At 39.5% G+C, this 19948-nt stretch overlaps 1 protein-coding gene across 1 annotated transcript; it reads left to right on the forward strand.

Annotated features, from left to right (window-relative positions):
- The first annotated feature begins 1432 nt into the window (after positions 1-1432).
- LOC144658175 (EGF-like repeat and discoidin I-like domain-containing protein 3) lies at positions 1433-18999 on the forward strand. Its single transcript, XM_078518530.1, has 7 exons — positions 1433-1604; positions 3356-3436; positions 4654-4904; positions 5002-5116; positions 16155-16700; positions 17859-18172; positions 18603-18999. Exons 1-7 carry the CDS (start codon positions 1469-1471, stop codon positions 18741-18743), a joined length of 1584 nt encoding a protein of 527 aa, XP_078374656.1. The 5' UTR covers positions 1433-1468; the 3' UTR covers positions 18744-18999.
- Positions 19000-19948: the final 949 nt, after the last annotated feature.

The raw sequence follows: 19948 nt of genomic DNA on the forward strand, positions 1-19948 counted from the left end.
AAAGTTTATGATGATGATAATGATGATCGTGCTCGTAATTTCAGGTCGGCCTCGCGCTGTGCGCTCGGCCCGATTACTTCCTTAATCAAAGCTGTAACAAAATTCTCGAACGTGATTGGTTATCAGCAGCCCGATTTGAGCACTAATTTGACAGTGTACGCGTCATGCTTGTAATTGGATAGTGTAATAGGACAGTTTACGCGTCTTGCCTGTGTAATTGGACAGTACGCGTCATTTTGCGTGCGCTGTTGTTGTACATTTTGTTGAGTAAACTGTTATATTTTTCAGTATTCACAAAGACTTTAATGGTAAAGTTTGTTTGTTTCTCGATTTTTGCCATAGTTTTGATTAATTGGTAACTTGACTTCGTTTCGTCCAATTCTGTCGTAATCATACTCGTGATTAAACAAATCAGACTCCCGCTTTGCGGTCGTCCGATTTTGGTAATCCCTCGTATGATTACAGACCGAATTGGACTTCACTCAGTCCTATTACCATTATTTTAAATATGTTCAATTGGTTTTACAAAGAGTAGGAAAACAGCAAGAAAGAAGCCATCTATTATTAAGCCATCTATTAAAGTGATTGACGCACGAATGTCGTAGGTATCCAATTACAGGTATCCAATTTAAAAATCTTCAACTTGGATACCTGTAATTGGACACCCACGTGATTACGCGCCTTTAGCAATAGGAATTGGACCTCGTGTCGGCCGAGCGCGCAGCCCGAGACAGATTTGAAATTGCGAACACTATTACCCTCTGAATTGTACGACACGAGGTTCAATTACTAATTAATCGTATCTATATAACAAATTTCGGGGTTAGGGATCCTTTGGAAAGTTTTTTGTATGAAAAAGTCAGTTTTACAAACATTAGGAAAACAGCATGAAATAACTCCTCTTAGTAGAAACTCAGCTGTGTTCTATTGGAAATCCGCGAATCTGATTGGTTCTCCCACTGATTTCTATTCGCCGATAGAAAACAGTCGCGCGCAAGAGTAGCTCTTTAAGAGGTAAATTTTCTTGATTTTTGTCTTTAAAGTGCACAATATTGTAGGTTTTGGACTGCAATCCTTTAGAGTTTCTACTAAAACAATTAGACTACTCGCCCTCGTTTTCTATGAGCGATAGTCAACTCGGCTGCGCCTCGTTGACTATTTGCTCATAAAAAACTCGGGCTCGTAGTCTAATTGTTAATTAGTGCATATGATGGACGCACGAGCGGCGTAGGTGTCCAATTACAGGTATCCAATTGGAAGTTGTTCAAATTGGTTACTTGTAATGGGAAACCCACGTAATAACGCGTCAATTACGCGACAAATGGGTGCGCAGAACCAATAAAAATCGAAATACGATAACTGTCATTAATATTTTAAAGAAAACGCCTACTAAGTCTCTTCCGTTCATAACATGCATGGCTCACTGCTTTTCCTCTCCTCTGTCACTTTCATAGTGATTTGCAGATACATGAGCTTTAAGTCAGTTATTCTAGCGTTTTTAGTGGTATTCATACATATGATAAGTCGCTTCTTCCGTGTGACTTCGTTGTTCGCATTTATGTTTTGGAAGGCTGGGTTGCATTGCATCGCTGGAGCCAAGCAAGGTTAGTAAACTCCTCTATATGTTGGTAGAAATATATTGTCGTTATAAAAACGGAAGGAAAATTTGTTATCAGTTATTTCTACCATTTGCATTCATCCATAAAGCGTGACGAATTTAGCGCATAGTTTTACTTTTCAAACGTTAACGGTTTTTAACTGGTTATGTGTTACTTCGGACAAATGAATCAAGCATTGAAAATCTTGCTCTTAAGCGACTCCTGGACGATAATTCTTTCCAAACTTGTCAACTTTTTCCCTCTCCATTGCAATAACATTTTCCGAGCAGACTTCTATCGAGGTGAGCGTGCAAATCTTGAAAATATTAATAGCTCGTGAAGAAAAAATTATCGCATGGCGCCAAAGCGTTGTCAATTTCGCGACCTGACCGCAAACTTTTTAGTGGTCAAAAGAGACACGTAAAAAGACAAAACCGTTGAGGTTTTAAAAGTAAAACTACGCGTTGAATTCGTCACGCTTCAAGTATGGACGCAAATGGTAGTATTTTATTACAATTGCCCTTAGAGGTATTTTTTTGCGTCGTTTAAACGTTATTCTAATCTTTCCATAACTAACCGTTGGAAAACAGGCGAACCAAGTCGGCTTAAAGATGCAAAGGTTCAATTAATGATTAATTAATACCTAGATTCTGTGCAAAACTACGCACTCCAGGCACATCACGTCACTCTGCTACATGATACGCTTGTTTTGAACATTTCTCTTCAAGAGGACAAAATAAAGTATCTAAAAGCGAAGAAAGTTATCAAGTTTTGAAATTGCCGTTATCACTTGCTGAGGTCTGCCTTGCATTTCACAGTTTCCTTTTTTCATTAATAATTAACAAAAAAAAAACATCCCCCCGTTTCGCCTCAAGTTATTTTTCTAGCTAGATAATACACTTTTGGCAAAACTAAAAAAATAAAGCCTTCCACAGCATTCCTTTTAGCTTTTGTCATCGCCGATATTTTCCATTTTCAATTGAAATCGGTTCTTGAATTGAAATTATTATCGCGATTGTACCAGAGTAGATTTTTCGCAGATTGAAGTACACAATTTTTTCGACCGTCGATGAATTTTAATTTTGCTACAATACACTTTAACTAGGATGTGAGTTCTACTGTTGATTTCGTTGCCCCGAGTTATCTATTTTTACGCAGTACTTGCACGCGTCACGCGACTACATTTTCACCAATTTGCATGAAAAAAGTTTGATTGACCTCCAAATAATTTTTATTTACATTTGAAACTGACACCTCCGGCGACAAACTCTCAGACTTAAATCAACCTTTCATTTGTCTGAGCAAGCTCTGTGAAATAGCAATTAGTTTAAGATAAACATGCAGTTTATTAATTACTTCGAGACCTTTCGGCTGAGCAATTATAATTTCATAAAATAGACCTGTTTTAAATTGAAATCCCAAATGACAAAGTGCATGTTATCGATTACACACCAATGGCGCAAATGACGAAGTTATCTGATAACGGGTATCCAATTTTAAAAACAAAATGAAATTGAATACCTGAAATAAGACACCCACGTGACCACGCGCCAATTACTCGACAATTAGGGGGAAAAAAAAAACCAATCGAAATCGAGAATTTTGTTAGATACGAAAAATCCCATTAATATTTAATATTTAAAATAAACGCCTACTAAGTCTTTTGCTCTACTCTGTCACTTTCATAGTGACTTGCAGATACATGTGCTTTCAGCAAGTTATTCTATCGTTTTCATTAGTATTTATTAATATGATAGGTCGCTTTTTCCGCGTGGCTTCGTTGTACACCTTTATGCTTTGGGGAGCTTGGTTGCACTGCATCACATATGCCAATCAAGGTTGGTAAACTTCTTTTTTTGCAGGTAGAATAACATTTCTGTTATAAAAACTGAAGCATAAATTATTGGTATTATTTTTAATAAAACCGCTATTGGAGGTAATTTTTTTTTCGTCCTCGAACGTTATTCTGATAGTTCAATCAACAATCTATAAGTAACCTCTGGCGACTGTTTACTGGATCGCCTTAAAAGTGCAAAGGTTCAATAAACAAATAAATACCTTCAAAACTACGATAACTACATTTCTTTGTTACATGATGATTTTTTAACGCTTCTTTTCAAAGAGGACAACAATAGAGATTCTTAATATCTTAAAGCAGGGAAACCTGTCTCCTTTTGAAATTGCAATTTTCACTTGCCGAGTTCTGTGTTGCATTTCGTTGTTTCCTTTTTCGTTAATACTCTCACACAGCGAGCAAATACTTCGTCTAAGTCGAGATAGCTATGGCAGTTGAATACTGTTTCGTCTGTTTTCTACATCGCATGAAACTCTTTTGTCAAAAAGAAATTCTAAAAATGTGGACTCCACAATACTACTTTCAATTTCTGTCATCGACAACATTTTAAAATAGATGCTGTTTTTAATTTTGAATTTGAAATTGTTATTGAAATTGCCTTTTCGCAGATTATTTACACACACTTTTCGCTAAAGTTTTCGTACAATTCAACTTGGGGATATGAGATTTAGCGTTGTTTTCCTTGCCCCGAATTGTCGATTTTTACCTCGTACTTGCATATGTAATAGCACAGCATACTCACTAATTTGCATGAAAAATATCCAAATAATATTTATTTTAATTTGGAAGACCTCCGGTGAGAAACAACCCTTAATCATCTCTTCATTTGTCAGGAGCAAGCTCTCCCATGCTGTTAAGATAAACATGCAGTTCATTAATTAGTTGGAAGCATTTCGGCTGAACAATTATAATTACGTAAAATATACATGTTTAAAATTACAATCCCAAATGACATACCGTATGTTCTCGATTAAACGCCACAGGCATTTATTTCAAACTTTGCCTGGTGGACCCGGCGTTTTTTTGACTCAAACAGTTCATTCAAGCCCGGTGTTTGGCCAGGTGACTTGACATTTTTTGGAAGTTATGTTTTCAAAGGTTGTTTTTTTTAAAAAAAAAAAAAAAAACTGTTTTTCTTCTTAATAAAGTTTTGGTTTTTGTTTAATATTTTTTTTATCATTATTGTAAACTTTTTTTCAGATCTCTGTCGATCGCTAAAGTTTACAACACCGTTGGAAGGTCATGCCCTTGTTGGTCATGTGATAAAAAACCTTTCCATAGGAATACACGCATCATGTAAGCACCTGTGTACAATGGAAAGCCAGTGTGTCTCATTTAACATTGGTCCTCCAACAAATGCCAGAATGCTCTGCCAGCTTAGTGATTCTGATCACAACACGCATTCTGAAGATCTTAAACCAAAGGAGGGATTTATCTACAGAGCTACACAGGTATGAGACTCAATCGCGGAGTCGGTGTTCTTTTAACCACAAATATAATAATAATTTAAAGATCTGTGCAAGCTTTACTACTTGTTTATTTCATCAGAACGCTTGCCTCACTAACCTCTGCACGCACAATGGAACATGCCTGAATGGATTTACTTCCAAGGGATATCTATGTGAATGTAAACCTGGTTTTGCGGGAGAAAACTGCGAAAAAGGTAATGGAAACGAAAAGTACTATTAAATCAATATTTTATCACGTTCTTTTAATTGCTCACGATAACCAACAAAGAGCCATGCTTTTCAGGAGTCCTTTCACTGAGATTTCATCTGTCAATAGTAAAGCATCGTTACATCGTAATTTATAGAGTGCCATTCTCGTTATACTTGTATGTTTTGTTAGTTATCGTTTTCTGCAAATCGTCACATCGTAATGAATGAATGAATGAATGAAGGACTCAATTTAAGTGTCAATAGTATTTAGTTTATAAATACTAATTAGAGACACTTGTTAAGAAATATATCTAAGCTACATAAAGTTAAAAATATTTACATTTTGATTCTAGGAGAAAAGCTTTCTACATAGATAAATAAATGAATAAACGACGAGTGGTGCCGGATTTATTGAAGATCTGGATCAGTAACTTAGTTAAAACGGAAAATATAGACTGCAAACTGATCCTCACGGCTAAAGTGGTCAAAAATAAACAAAGTTGATTAAAAAAAACTAAGACGTATTGCATTGCCCTATATTTCGGTTTGCGATACAAACCTTCCTCAGGGGCTGGGCGGATAAAAAATGTGAGAAAAAGAAAAAAGATCGTTAAAAATAAGAAAAATTAAAATAAAATACTGAACAATGATTGGTTCTAAGAACTAATTAACAAGTGTCAGTGACGTGTTTCGTGACGTCTGTTTATGCCAAGGGGATTAAATGTTTTCGCTTTGGTACTAATTAAATGGGCTTCACGAGCCTTCCTAACTGAGTCACGTTTGCTATGAATAATTTCAAGCGGGATGAGGTGAACGTCGTTAATTGAATGGCCAGGTTTGTTGAAATGAATGGATACTGGAGAAGGGTCGTCAAGTTCATGGTGGTTAAGGATAGATCTGAGGCGTTGTCCGAAGCGTTCGTTGAGTTGACGTTTGGTCTCTCCAATGTATTGACGTATTTTTTACAATCGATTAAATAGATAAGGTTGTTAGAGCGAAGTACGCAAAATCACTGACAACATGTCTTGCCGCTCTAAAAACCTTATCGATATATTTTAGTTTTTTATCCATTTTGTTTATTTTATTTTTTATTATTTTTATTATTTTTTACTTTTACTAGTTCCCATTGTTTTTATAATGTATTTTAATTATTGTCATGCGCTTTTTACATAAGCCTCTGGCTCGGATAGAGAGGGCAACATCATCCAGCGCCGTGACTTTAATAAATTGATTGATTGATCGATTGATTGATTGACCGCTTTAGCCGTCAGGATCAGTTTCATCATCATCATCATCATCATCATCGTCATCATCATCATCATCATCAACAACATCATCATCATCGTCATTGTTATGGAGCGTGGTTTTGTTGATTGTCGGATCGACAACCTTTTTTTTTCGGGTAGTGAATAAAATTATTCATTTGCACAAATCGATCGATTGTTGCAACACGCCACTGTCGTAGCAAATGATGATATACACGTTTTGGATCGAAAACAAATATAATTTTGTCTTTTCGGGTTGAATTGCACATGAATGCAGCTGCAGTTTTAAAGGCGTTTTCTGCCATGACGTTGGTTTATTTATGACATGCTTATTTTTCAACGCTCACTAATAGCGTTTCGACACGAGAGAATTATTAGTCATATTTAGAATATTTAGTTTTATAAATCTTTTTGTTTCTTCTGGATAACTAGATGGCATAGTTTCATTTATTTCTTTGCTTAGAATATTTATGTAAATTTACGGTCTAAGTTTTTTTGCATGTAGGTTTCATTTTAATTCGGTTATTTGATTTGAATGTAACAAGTTCGTGGGGACATTTTCGAAGTTTTCGAGGACGTAAGGGCAATCTTTGTTGAAGTAGATCGTTGGACGTGTTTATAGTTTTTCGAATTAATCGAGTGTAACAAGTAATCGGACATCGTGGAGCCAATAAAATGTTTCTGGTAAACATTTTATGGTAGCAGAGCGAGGTTCCAAATCATGTCAATGGTCGGCGAGCATAGCGAAGCATTGAACCAATGAGAAAAACGAATTGAAAACTTAAAGCAGGAAAAAGCAAAGGATAAATCAGCATTTACCAGGGTACCCGGGCCTTCTGGATGAAAAGGGATTACCCGAGCCGGCGGGAAGTCAAACAAGTTTGTCAAAAACTTGCCAAGTACAAGAACACGCCATGAAACAACGAAGAATTATCGCAAGAGTATTTACGAATCAAAGAGATGGAGAAACGCAGAGAGCTGGGAGACAATATGGACAAACTAGAAGCCGGATACGTCAGTGCTTATGACAAAGTGCAAAATATTTGGACATTCGGAAGGACGAATTATCCAGTTTGGCAACTGATGCGTCAGAAAATACTCGCCGCCGCCGAATCGAAGAAAGCGTAGAACAAAAATTTGTGGAAAAACAAATTCAAGGGGATCAACTCAAGCCAGAACAAGACATCGCTCGTTCAAAAGAAGATTTAGAAGAATTAAGTTGTCAATATCGTAGTCGCTGATTCGAAGAAGAACAGCTTCAAGATTTACAAGAGTCAGCATTAAAGTTGGAGCTCGGAGGACCAAAACAACAAAAGTTTACACGGAGACATCGTCACAGAGAGTCATTCAAGTACGCCATCGCTTGGTTAGGATGTGGAACTTGGAACAACTTAAGCGTCTTTCAATTCCCGTATTTAATGTACGATGGTCGGACAACAGCTTTTATGGCATGCGTTGCTTCAATTATGTCCATATTTATCAGGCGAACCACTGAAGGTCGTGGAGTCTTTAGGACGTTCTGCGGCGGTCTGTGAGGCAGCAAAGGAAAGATTAGAACGAACGTTTGGCGGTAAAAGACGTCAGATAGCTATACATATAGAAGAATTGGAAAATTTTGCGCCACTTCGCTCTGCAAATGCGAAGGATTTTGAGAGACATGCAGATTTACTTGATGTAACTGTGGTCAATCTAAGGGAGGCATTTATTAGGAAAGGAATTCCTTTACCTCAGTTTGTGTAAGAAATTGACGGAAGCAATACTTGCCCAGTAGCATCGATGGATTTACGAAAATGATCGTTGGCAGTCAGTAGAAACACTTAGGGAGTTTATTATCTAATAAGCAGAATTCCAGGCAGTAGCATCGGAAACAATTGGAGGTTTGAGCAAAAGATGGAACAGGAAAGAGAACGGACTGAGAGGACTTTCTTCGGTAATGCGCAGAAGTCTTTGGGAAAGCGACGAAGACAGCACGAAACCAGCGAAAATTTGGGAGCGATTTGAGAAGCACGTGGCGCCAAAAAAGAACCAGATGTTAGCCAGATAACAGCTACAACAGCTCAGACAGAAAAAAACAAAGAATGGATTGATGATTTCTTGACACGTTGAGGAAATCAAGCCACGAAGTGCAGGTTCAGAGACACGGCCTAGTCGGACGAGCGCCTGATCGAGCAATTTATCGTTAGAAATAAACACAAGAAAGTACAAAAAAGATTACCAGAAAAAGGCGAACAGCTTACCATTTACGAAGCTATCGACATCACCAGGACCTACGAAGCCATCGTGTCCCAAGTGGAACAGCTAAATGGCGTAAACAATAAAGAAATTCATGGAATTAAAGGAAACGACAACGACAACAACTTGATCAAAGAAATGCTTTAGCTGCGGACTCGAGCATCCTTTAAATCCCAGAGATAAGTGTCCTGCATATGGCTATGTGCGCCTGAATTGCAATAAAGACCATCACTGGGCAAGGGTTTTCCCCTCAAGAAACAAAGGAGGAAAGCGAGGCACACAAAGGAACAGAGAAAACCCCAAGTTACGTTATTAGTCCAGGAGCAAGGACCGACGCAGCAGACGTAGATCTTAAAGTCGAAAACGTAGAGACGGAGGAGAATTGATCGATCAATTTGTGTCAACTACATTTGAATCAATCACAGTTGATGTTATTGAGCCTCAATCTCGACCTGCAAAATGAAGTATTTGTCACTGTTAATATGGCTTACACAGCATCAACAGCCGTCCGACTGAAGGCCAAACTAGACAAAGGCGCCCAAAGGAACATTCTGCCCTTCAGGTTGTATCGTAGAATGTATCCTCAGAATCTCACACCAGAACGTTTTCTCAAACCAGGTGTTCTCGAACAGACAGTACTTACAGCCTACGGGGAAGCCAAGTTGCTCCAACATGGAAAGTGCAAAATTCCGTGTGAGCCTCAGTCATGGCAAGAAGACAGTTGCGACTTTCTTTGTTACGGAGGCCGACGGTCCAGCCATCATTGGGCTTCCAACATCCCTAGAGTTAACCTTGTCACACAGTGACTGAACTGTTCTATACAGAAGAGTTCACCGCCGACCGCCATTGGTACCCCCGAACAAGCCACTTCAGTGAAAGATATGGATTACGTACTGCAGCAATGTCCTGATTGCCTTGATGCCCGTATATGAAAGTTCCAAGTCTGCGTGATGACATAAAAAATATGCTGGATGATATGGTATCCCGAGGGTTTATCGCTCAGATTAATGAAGGTGAGCCGACCGGGTCAACAGTCTGGTGTACTGCAGGAAGCCGAATGGTAATTTAAGAAGTATTCCTAGACCCCAAGGAACTAAACAAAGCTATTTCAGAGAGCATCACTTGATTCCTACCTTGGAAGAAATTCTCCCAAAGCTAAGTGGTGCCAAGTACTTCTCCATTGTTGATGCCAGATGTGGTTATTGGAACATTGAACTGGACCAAGAATCAACCTCCATTACATCCCCATTTGGCCGCTACTAGGAGCCCATCCCTCGCATGCCATTTGGTCTCAAGATGTCAGAAGATGTGTTCCAAGCTAATATAGATCAGATCTTTCAGGGATGCGAGGGCACGATAGGAAACGCTGACGACTTTGCGGTGTATGAGAAGTCAGAAGAGCACGGAAAACAGGAACTACAGACGTTTCTTGGTTAAGCAACGTACATGGGTCCAATAATTTCCAGTCTCAGCACCCTAACAGCCCCCTCTGAGAGAGCAGCGCCTTTGCCTGGAACCCGGCACATCAACAAGCCTCTGAAGCAATGAGTGCAGAAACAGCACTGGCATACTAAGGCCCAACACAAGAAGTCACATTGCAAGCCGATGCCTCTACGACAGGCCTCGGAGACACATTATTGCAAGACAACAAGCCAATTGCTTTTTCCGGCAAAGCGTTAACGGACACTGAGTCACATTATGCCAACATTGAGCGGGAGCTCCTACCTGCTGTGTACGGATGTGAAAGGTTACATACGTACCTGAACGGCCGAAGTTTCGTTGCGGAGTCGGACCACATACATTGGAAGGTATCTTGCAGAAAAACCTGACCTCAACATCTCCAAGGCTGCAGAGAATGCTGCTTGGCTGACAGCCTTATGATGTCACCTTCAAGAATCGGCCGGGCAAGCAAATGCAGATAAGCAATTCTCTCTCGAGGCTCTCGCCTGAAGAGAGTGCACCAATATCTGATTTAAATATGCAGATTCATGATGTGTGCCCACCATTCTCAAGTGAGTGTTTGCAGAAGATCCAACTGGAAACAGCTAAAAATTCAGAGCTTGCTGCCTTCAAGGAAGTTGTGTACAATTGGCGGCATACTACAGTAAGGAATTTACCCTAACTAGTTCGGTCTTATTGGACTTATCGAGAGGAGCTGACCATTGAAGACAACTTAACCCTATTTAGATGTCAGAAGATGTGTTCCAAGCTAATATAGATCAGATCTTTCAGGGATGCGAGGGCACGATAGGAAACGCTGACGACTTTGCGGTGTATGAGAAGTCAGAAGAGCACGGAAAACAGGAACTACAGACGTTTCTTGGTTAAGCAACGTACATGGGTCCAATAATTTCCAGTCTCAGCACCCTAACAGCCCCTCTGAGAGAGCAGCGCCTTTGCCTGGAACCCGGCACATCAACAAGCCTCTGAAGCAATGAGTGCAGAAACAGCACTGGCATACTAAGGCCCAACACAAGAAGTCACATTGCAAGCCGATGCCTCTTCAAGAAGTCAACTTAACCCTATTCAGACCGTGGGGGGGGCTTTTGAGGCCCGCGCTGACTTTGAACTTTTATAACTTTTTTAAGATTTAACCAAACGCTGCCAAACTTTCTGACTTTTTCTAAAATTTATCTGGCAACAATTTGGTAGGGTTGGGTGATGTGTCAGTAACTTGAAATCAACATGGCAACGGCATTTTGACAGGCATGTTTTCCCAAATTTGTAGTTTTGCGTGTTTCTGTTAATAAAAATCAACTTAAATGGAATTATTTTTACATTTTTACGGGTTTAAAGCACATTTTTATTTATTTTGAGTACTTTTCAGTGATTTTGGGAACTGTCTTATTTTACCTTGATTATGACGAATACCTTCTAATTGCGGCTTACTACACCAAATATCGTTTGTCAGAAAAATTCCGAAGAACCAAAGCTCAGAAAGTGTGTTGCAGACCAAACCAAGAAAATCTTCAGTTAACAAGGGATTACCCGAATTTTGAGATCAGGTAATGGGCCCCACTTCCAAGCGCACTACCGCAAGTTTGGAGAGGATTGTGGTTTCAGTCACGTGACAAGTTCACCCAACTACCCTCGCAGTAGTGGATTCATTAAAAGCCAAATCAAGATTGTCACAAGGGTCCCGAAGATAGCCAGATGGTCTAACTCAGCCCTGACATTGCGCTTATATGCCTTCGAGCAATTTAAATCGACAACAAGTTGCCACCTCCAGCAGAGCTGCTGACAGGTCCAAGACAACCTTTCTAGGAAAATCCGAGGGGCTACACCAGTGAGGATGTTAACAGCAGACTAGAAGAGAGACAGGCCTAACCGAAGTATTACTATAATCAGCATACCACTGCTTTAACTAGTCTAGTTACTGATCAGCAGGTGACTATCCAGAACCCCCAAGACACTGGAATGGAACCCAGCCACGGTGCTGGATAGGGCTGATGGAGTCCCCCGATCTTACATAGTACCCACATCATTCAGAGTTACACTACTCATTCAAGGATGTTCGAGGCCAACCCGGAGAACCAGTAACCAGACTTACACCATTAGAATGGACATGCTCAGGAACTGTAAGTGGGCTCACAGGGGGTGACTTTCAGTCAAACTTCGCGAAAACCTACTTTGTACGAGAACTGTGATACACAGATGAAATAGGAAGCCTGCTTCGACAATTCTGGAAAATCGAGAATCTTATCACATCACGTAAGTGTCACGTTCTGAATCCTGACAAACATAAAGCAAGTTGAAAAATCTTAGAGATCATTCGATGAGCAGAGAGAAACAGAAGAGTACAAATTCAACCGAGTTGTTTTCGGGGTCAGCTCATCGCCATTTCAAGCTCAGTTTGTCTATCAGTCACATTCTGAGAAGCATGGGCTGCCCTTAGTTGCAGAAACAGCAGTGTCGAAGTCGTTCTTTATATCAAGGAGCCCCTCCCAACAGTGAAGACACTTGGAATCAGGTGGCTTCCAGAAGAAGACGTGTTCACGTTCAAGGCAAATCCACCCGAGGAAAGCTCTCAGTTAACAAAACGGAATTTACTAACGAAGATTGACACATTATTTGATTCAGTTGTTTTCTTGGTACCTTTTACCATTCGAGCGACAGTGATGGTACAGCAAATATGGATCGCAGGACTTGAATGGGACGGCCTATGCCGAGGAGAAATCACCCACAAGTCACGAAAATGGTTCTGTGATGGATCTCAGAGACTTTGCATACGTTTGTAGGTGCGTCGCAATATACATATGGTGCTGTCTATTCAAGAGTTGTCAGCGAAACCCATTTCCAAAGACACTTAATGCACATTATTTTCCTAATGAAACTATATGAAGTTATGGCCTTTTCGATTACGAAGGACGAGGCATTATTATGACAGTGGCCATGGATCGGAGTCGATACGATTAGTCGCAGCCAAGACAAGAGTTGCTTTACTTGCGACACGTATTCCTCGTCTAAAACTGCTGGCAGCAGTCTTGGGACTAAGGTTGACTGAGTCAACTTCTAGAGTTTTAAGTGATCCATTGGTTCAAGCAGTCTTCTGGTCTGATAGCATGAACATCCTGTGGCAGATCAGAGGAAGAAGTCGATATTTAAACTCTTCGTAGCAAATCGCGTAGGAGAAATTCAAAGTTTGACTAATCTAAAACAGTGGCGCTACGTTCCAACCCATGAGAATCCTGCTGACTTTACAACGAGAAACATGGGAATATTGAACATGGGCAAGAAAGAAAAGTGGTGGAATGGTTCTGGTTTCCTTCAAAAAGAAAGATTTACACTGACCTGTAAATTGCATTGACGCAGACCTAGTTTCAAAGTAAAAAGAAATCAAGAAAAAGGCTCCAGAAAGACAAGACAACTAACAGGCAAATAAAAGAAACGAAGACTGGATGATGGTTAGCTGATCAGTTATGGCGTCTCAACACACAACGCTTTTCAATAGACCTTATTCGTATTCTCGGTATTGGACTGGAACAAGCTTGCAATGGAGGCTAATGCGGGTAATCTTTTCAAATGCAAATGAAATGAAGCTCTTTTTTCGACGTTTTTGCTTGTTTACAAGCTAAAAACGTAGAATAGGGGTTATGTAGACAAAATTTGGAACCACATATTTGTAAACTCTCAAGGGACTTTTTTAATTTCTCAAGGGATTGTTTTAATTTCTCAAGGGATTACTTTCCGCTGTGGGTGATCACTTGCGATCTCATGGAAAAAACGTGACTTGTCACATTTACAAACGTTATATAACAATTTTAAAAGTGACATGTCAGCTTTCTTATCTCAACGCACGTGTGTCTGAAAGGCGATCTATTAAAAGCGTCGCACAAACAATGGATTGCGTAACTAAAAAACGAATAAATAATCACTAGCACTTACATCGTTTAAAAATTACAAACGTCAAAAATAAACCATACCAAAAAACTCGCTCTTTTCAAAGATATTATTGGAGTTAAAACAAATGCAAGAGATGGGGGCTTCTTTTAGCTTAGGAGCGGTGAAAAATTAGGCCAAATTTGGTCGCTACATCAGCCTAGGTCGTTAGGGACGAGACCTCGCGTTGACAGAAATGTTGCATGAATCGGCTTTACAACATGCGATCGTATCTACGCAGTTCGAGTGGAATTTCAGTCAAATACAGCAAAATTCTTTCGTATTTCATCTTCAAATATAATTCGAAAGCATTCACTGTATATATGGCTTTTGTTTAATCCTGAGTCTTGATATCCGACCCTCGCAGAGCCTAGACAAAACGCAGCTTGAGTGTAACGATTTGTTTACGCCGCAATTATATGCGCAATGTTTTCTCCGACAGTAGTCGGAAATATCCGTATTTTTTTTCGTGCTTTTTCGTGGAGCAATCGTAACGATACGGCCTTGAACACATTGAACAGCGGTCTACTTATAACAATTCAAATATGGCGTCGCAAAAACAAAGCGTCGAACGCATATTTAGCTGTTTCATTTGCTAATTTCGCTGCCGTAATCGACTGCCTCGAAAGGTCCTTGCAATTTTAAAGTATAGAATTGACAGATCTCGTGAAATTTGCACTGTTAATTTGTGTAATGTTAAGGAATATGTGTATAAATACCCGGCGCGGACGAGCTATTTTTGACAAAATTATATGGCTGCATTTCCTCCGCGAAGATAGGAAATTGTTAAACTAAACTACAAAGAAACTGTAATGATAAGTTCGAAGAACAATGCACAGGATAAACCTTCAACTCATACTTCATGCAAAAACGTCGATATCTCGAAGAGACTTTGATTAATGCTATTCTCCCGCATGAGCCTCCATTGCAAGCTAGTTCCAGTCCAATACAGAGAATACGAATATGGTCTATTCGGACAAAGTTAATAAGAGTTCAAGCATGGGTTCGCCGTTTCATTGAAAATTGTAGAAGTCGCAAGAGAGAAAGTGAAGAATTAAAGTTGGAAGAAATTGAAGACACTGCGATTCAGGTGATAAGGAGCGAACAAAGAGAGGCGTTTCTCTTCTTTTTTTCGCTTCAGATACAAAGAGAGCTTCCAAAGAAGAGCAATTTGCTCGTATTACAACCATGGCTAGACTAGGAGGGTCAAATGAGATGTGACAGACGCCTTAAGTTTGCGGAATTCATACCACATGATGCTCGCTTTCCGATAACTCTGCCTCGGAGGAACTGTGTAACGAAGTTGATTGTCCAACATTATCACAAGAAGGGGAATCACGAGGGGCACGAATCACGAGAGGCACGAATCAAATGTTGGAAACTGTATCGTTCCTGGTCGAGAAGAAATTCGGGAATAGGAAAAGGAGTGCAACGAAGGTCAAAGGATAAAACCTTAAGCTGCAAAGTAAGTCATGGCTCCTCCTCTACGGATCAGACTTCGATCTTCTTTGGAAGCCTTTGCACAGACTGCTGTAGATTTTGGAGGACCATTCGTCACTGTACAGAGAAGAAGGACACGTAAAAGAAAACGTTACATGTGTTTGTGTACCTGTCTAGCGTCCAGAGCAGTCCATCGATCTGGAGATGCATGGCCTATGGCCAAATTAAACTAGCCAAGAAAACTGCAACGGCAGACTTTAAAATTTGCGTAGATATTCTTCTGGAACTAGCCGAGAATGCCTACTCTGACACTGACTACCATTTCACGAAACCCGATAGCCTTTCAACCGCCCTTCGACCGTTGCGACAACTGGTGTCTTCGTGTAACTCAGCTACAACGAAATTAGTTGAATGTTTTTGAGGAGAATGTAAATATCGGAGGTTAAGGGCTTGATTTTGTTATATGCTGTACCTCGGGGATATAGCTTTTTGTCAACGGTTTTTCACGTTGCCACGGCAACGAAAATTTGACCTGGAAATTTACCCAAATTCCAATTTGTGATGATGATCTTGATAATTAAAAACGATTTGCCTTGTCATTATTAAAAGATAAACGTTTTATTGTGTAGAAAAAGCATCCACGTCCGAGGGTAATTTTTTTTTTCATCGATGCATTTTTATTAATCTTTTGTGGGTAATTGTGCTGTTTTTAATTATTTCATTACAGGTCGGCCCGAGGTTTCTCTCTCGCGTGGTCCATCCTACGTGGAAAAAAACAAGAATGTCACCTTACCAACTTGTCACGTGACTAGTTTCCCTCCAGCGGTGATCACGTGGTCTAAAGTGCGCGGCGAAATATCACAAGCAAGGGCTGCTTCAAAAGACGGAAAGCTGTCAATAATGAATGCTCAGAAGAATGACTCTGGTTTGTATAAATGTAAAGCGTCTAATTCCCTCGGAGAAGACTCGGCTGTTACACAACTCGTTGTCGTGGAGCTGCCACATTTCATAATCAGTCCCCCTGCGCAGCTCAAAGTCAACACAAGCCTAAATATTACCGTCCCTTGTCAGGCTACTGGGGACCCCAAACCCACTGTCACGTGGATGAAAGAAAACGGCGAGCTACCTTCCGTACGATCAAATGTTAGTGTGAACGGAACACTTGAAATCTGGAATACTAAAGTGGAGGACTCGGGTAGATATACTTGTACAGCGTCGTCGAATGACATGTTTGCCAATGCGACTTTTACTATGGAGTTAACCGTGATGGGAGGTAAGATTTTACCTACCTTAAGTCATGGTTTACTTTACTTAAACGGCGATATAAATGAATATAAAATAAAAATTGATTAGCTAGACTGTATTGAGTACTACCATTTTAAAAAAAAAAAGAACACCGGAATGAATATAGTTTTTATCTTCATTGATTCCAAAATGCATGTATTAATATATAGCTCTATCTTTATATCTCTGTATGGGAATTATTCCAACAAGGGAGATGTGGGAGGCGATGCTTTCGAAAATTTGGAGGGAATCTGCGGCGCACTTTGTAAACCACAACCCTATTTCAGACCAAAATATGCGATTTTCCCAACCTTTTCCAGACCAGAAACTGATTGGTTTGCGTAAAAATTTGAAAAAGGTTTCAAATATCCAGCATTTTAGAATCATACTTCTGGCGAGATAAAGAGTAACGATCACAAAGGTACTGTTCTTTCGAGAGTTATACCTAACTGCTGACTTGGGTGCACAAAGAATACCCTATTTCTGGACGAAATGGTCAGAATCTATACCCTTTATTAGCCCCAACATCTTAAAAGCTATACTCTTCCTATATAAGGGAGATGCTTCGTTTCTAAACTATTTATTCATTTAAAAAATCACGAAAATATTTTTTTAAAACGTTTTTGTACAGTTGCACTGTTGTCCTCTTGAAGCAGTGTAGAGATATTTTTAGGGCGATTTTCTTTAGAAAAAATAAACTTCCTTCGCAGAATAATACCCATACAACTACAAATTTTCCACAGTGTAACGCATCATATTGTGATTAATATCATACGGTCCGAGTTTGTCCGCTCCCTCGTCTCTCCACGTGCAGTAAGCTGAGAAGAGAGAGTGGGTGAATTCCGATCGTCTGATAGACCAGGCTAAGCCCAACACTGCTGATGTTCAAAAGTCATGTCAGGTAAACTTCGAATATAATAGACCGAGCTCTAGTATCGAGATAATGTGTTCTCTGTGATCGAGTCACATATATACCGGATATACGAATTAGAAGGTGCTTTTGAACAAAAAATAATATATATTTCTCTGGAATTATATTCGAAGAGCTAGATGGCAGTATGATATATTGTTGCCGCCAGCTTGTCTTTAACATTGACACAAAGGTAACACAGTAACAAGATTGTCCTGTTTTATATTTGCTGTCCAGTATGTGAGCCTGTAGGTGTAGCGGACAACAACACAATACCAGATGCCAGAATGACGGCAAGCACATTCCATAATATCAATTATTCTCCATACTACGGTCGACTGAATGGAACCAAGGGATATGGAGCGTGGTGTACAAAGACAAAATCAGACAGAACAGACTATCTTCAAGTTGATATGGGTGCAGTGCGCTCTGTTTGTGCAGTGGCAACACAAGGACACGGGGGAGGTTCTCACTGGACTACTAGCTACAAAGTGCATCTTTCTACAGATGGAGTAACTTGGAACGTCTACAAGGAAAACAATGTCGAAAAGGTAAATAACATAATATGCTTGTGTCTAGAAGCGAACATTTATAGAGAACTGACATTTTTGTGTAAAAATTAAGGTGTCGGCCTTCTTGTTCTCGTAGCTTTGACGAAACGAAAATTAAGTGTGTAAGTTAGACTCCTTTTAGAGACAAGGGATAATTATATTATATGGTGAACACATGTTTCAAGATAATAGCAAATTCAAGTAAAAATAATTTCCATCACAAATGCCACGCGAACCGGACAGACGGTAATTTATCGTAATTTATTCCTGTTACTTTTTGGTTCAGTAATTTTTAATTAACAACATATATATTTTGCGAGCGTTTCTTTCACATAATATACTGTCTGATAGGATTATAAATGGCTTAATTTTTATGAGTTAATAAGCGTACAGTGTGAAACTCTTTCCTTTTTTTCCTTTTCATTCGCAGGTGTTCCCAGGAAACACAGACTACAATAGTATTGTGAAGCATTCCCTCAGTACTGACGTCAAAGCCAGATTCGTTCGGTTTTATCCGGTCTCAAGTCACAACTATCCTTGTATGAGAGTTGAAATATTTGTACTGAAGTAGTAACTCCAAATTCTGCTCGCCAGGAAAACAATTAATTTGACTTTCTTTTCCCTCGATATCTCTTTCTCCTTATTAAGAAAGGTCTCAAATGCGATAAAAGTAAGCATACTGAGCTAAAGCGTTAGTCAGTAAAGAATGTTCTCATGTGTTTAAAGCCTGGCAACGGCCGAGAAAGACTTCAAAACACAAGGTTTATGAAATTAAACCAGCACTGTAAGGCAGAAATCGCAAAACAAAACAAAACAAAAATTTGTTTTGTTTTATATCTTTTCTTTCTTTCTTTCTTTCTTATTTTTTGTCGTATTCTGTATTACAAACGCGCCACTCAGAAATCCAATACAAAGCGTTAAAGAGCAGTATGCAAAGTTTTCTGATAAATCTTAGTTACGGTTTTCCGTTTTTAGCTGCCTTCTGTCAGTTAGTGGGGGCGGGGGAAAGTCTATACGGGAGAAAAAAAAAATCGGCGAAGAAATGACTTTTCTTTGCCGATTTTTTTTCGCCCGGCCGTATAGACTTCCCCTCGCCCCCACTCATTGCCCCTGGGTCTCCGAGAATGCCTTCTATAAAGCAATATCATTTTATAGTCTGGATAATTTGGTATGCGACGGCCGGGAAAATCATTAATGTTCCCATTTTAAGTTGAAAGAAGAGTAGTTTTGACACCAATCCACAGAGACCTAGTATATCGAGAGATTCATTCATTAGTTAAAACTAGTTCCGTCTGAAGTGTACCCTTTAAAAGGAGCTTTAAAAACATGGTTAGGCAACAATAGTTTGCAGAAAAAGGTCAGTTATTCTGTAAGAGGGATATGTGTGTGGCTTAGTCTGTTCAAGGCGGGTCAGTTTGGAGGGAAAAGGCCAGATCGGACGAGAATGACAGTTGACAACGGTTAAAACTATCGCTATTATTTGACTACTTTCTGTCATGTGCTCGCCGAGATTTGATCCGGCCTTAGAACTTATAAGTCAGGCTTGGCCAAGGGTTTTGGGTATACGGTATCTAAGGTGTTTTTTCTTTCCCCCAAGGTATTCGGTATTTTAGTTACCAAAATTTTCAGGCCCCTAGAAGTGTATTTAGTAGTGTTGTGAAATGAAACAAGTAATAACTAAATTTTTTTACCCTTTTGAATCACTTCTGTACAGAGTGGAGTGACATAGTCATTTTACTTAGGAAGAGTAATTAAAAGTTGGAAAACTAGGAGAGG

Source organism: Oculina patagonica, chromosome 6 (genome assembly GCF_052425735.1).
Source record: "Oculina patagonica isolate OP01 chromosome 6, crgOcupat, whole genome shotgun sequence".
In the NCBI taxonomy this organism is placed as follows: domain Eukaryota; kingdom Metazoa; phylum Cnidaria; class Anthozoa; order Scleractinia; family Oculinidae; genus Oculina; species Oculina patagonica.